This window comes from Dryas octopetala, chromosome 5 (assembly GCF_963921425.1).
Source record: "Dryas octopetala chromosome 5, drDryOcto1.1, whole genome shotgun sequence".
Classification (NCBI taxonomy): domain Eukaryota; kingdom Viridiplantae; phylum Streptophyta; class Magnoliopsida; order Rosales; family Rosaceae; genus Dryas; species Dryas octopetala.
Genome location: NC_141370.1, coordinates 7,403,587 through 7,405,644, shown reverse-complemented (window position 1 = coordinate 7,405,644; position 2,058 = coordinate 7,403,587). Strand labels below are relative to the sequence as shown.

Here is a 2,058-nt window from a genome sequence, read left to right as displayed (position 1 = left end):
CGTGTTGGAGGATTTCTTAGCCAACTAAAGCGCGCAGCGTAATTTTTTGTTTTTCTTCATATTTTCTGCCTTTGTGAGAAAACCATTGTTTGTTTGGATTGCTCATTGAACATTATGATATTCTGCACATGTCAGATGCAACAATCATTATCAATGAGAAAGATCAACAAATAGGGTAATTAGAATCCATATACATCACATGGTAGATGGGATTGGGGGCCAGCTGCTAGACTAGGGAGAGAGGTCAATAGTCTCCAAAAGCTGGAAATAAAAATGTATAAAACAAGAGTCAGGATGTATGTGTGTGTGTGTGTGTGTGTGATTACGTATGTACTTTTCTCTATATTCAAGAAGCAGCAATGGTCATGTCTTACCTTGAGTTCTTTTGCATTCTCTCATTACATGTGTTTTGTACTCCATGTTTGATGGTTATTTTTGTAACAACATTCTTCTCCCATTGACTCACTATAACCTTAGCAAGACTGTGCAGTTCTCTATTCCTTCCTATGAAAATTTATCATATATATACAAAATAGTTAATCAAGCAAGATTTGGTGAGTGTAAATACAATATATGTGAATAAAATTTACATAGCTAGAGCAAATTCCCCCTTTGTAGTACATCCAGCTAGATTTCCATAAGTTGGGAAATCATTTATTGTCAATAATAAAATAGCTTTTAAGTTGAACATAGATTTAGAGAATGCACCAAACACCTTCACACTGTTGTTCCAAAGCTCCTTCAAGTCATCCACAAGGGGTTCCAAATATATATCTATGTCATTTCCTAGTTGTTTCGGACCTGGAATAAGTAGAGTTAACATTAAATTCTCAGCTGACATACATATATTTGGTAGCAAATTGTAGATGACTAGCACCACCGGCCAACAACTGTATACACTGCTTAGATTGCTGAAGGGATTCAACCCGTCAGTCGCAAGCCCAAATCTGAGATTTCTTGGATCATATGCAAAATTGGGCCACTTCTGATCAACTATACTCCATGTAAATGAGTCAACCGGATGACGTATCATTCCATCTTGACTGTGGTGGGTGGAGTGCCAAGTTAATTGCTCAGCCTTTTTAGGAGAAAGGAACATTCTTCGAATTCTTGGTATTATAGGAAAGTAACGCAGAACTTTCGCAGGCACGCCCTTCTTAATCTTTTTACTGCGCGAGTTTACTTTCCATCGTGATGAACCACATTTAGGGCATGTCTCCATGTGCTCATTCTCTTTTCTAAACAAACAACAATCATTGACACATGCATCATTCTTCTCATACCCAAAATCAAACTCTTTGAGAAACTTTCTTACTTGGTACAAAGAATTGGGGAGCATGTTTTCATCTGGTAGCATGTTCTTAAATGCCTCAAGAAATTCGTCAAATCCCTTATTTGTAAGGCCATGTGCAGCTTTAAGTTTGTATAAAGTTAAGGTGGCTGATAGCTTTGAGTACTTTGTACACCCTAAATATAAAGGAGTTTCAGCCTCTTCCAGCCTCTTTATGAACCCATCTTGTGTCGAATTGGCAGCCCCATCGCAAGGAATGTATGCGTCGTTGTACATCTTATGTACCTCTGGCATTTCATAATCTTTAAATTGTGTAGACATCTCACAATCATCAATTTGTGCAAAAGTACTAGGTTCTTCTCCATGAAGGACCCAAACAGTGTATTGAGGGTCAAAACCATATTTGAGCAAATGGGTATTTAAATCCTCATCATTTTGCTGACAAAGATTTTTGCATAGATTGCAAGGACACACAATCATATCAGGATTCCTTGCATACTTTTTAGTATTTTCAATAAACAATTTCACTGCTTCTTGGTACTCCTTACTAATTCTACAAAGGAAAAAAAACATACATTACTCTAGGTTATTGGATGAATCCCTTAACATTATACAATTTTAGAGATTTTGAGAAACCTGTTTGGATTTGTTGTCCACCTCTTATCCATCCATAAAAAGTCCTAAAAATTATATATTCTTTTGCCTAAAAAAAATAAAGAAATATAGCCATGTAAAGATTTAGCAAGCCACTACAAATATAAAGATTT

General features: G+C 36.2%; 1 protein-coding gene across 1 annotated transcript; it reads right to left on the bottom strand.

The window, feature by feature from the left end:
• Positions 1-586: 586 nt before the first annotated feature.
• On the bottom strand, positions 587-1,771 carry LOC147283904 (uncharacterized). Its single transcript, XM_086245617.1, has one exon. It carries the CDS (start codon positions 1,769-1,771, stop codon positions 587-589), a length of 1,185 nt encoding a protein of 394 aa, XP_086101743.1.
• Between the last annotated feature and the right edge of the window lie 287 nt (positions 1,772-2,058).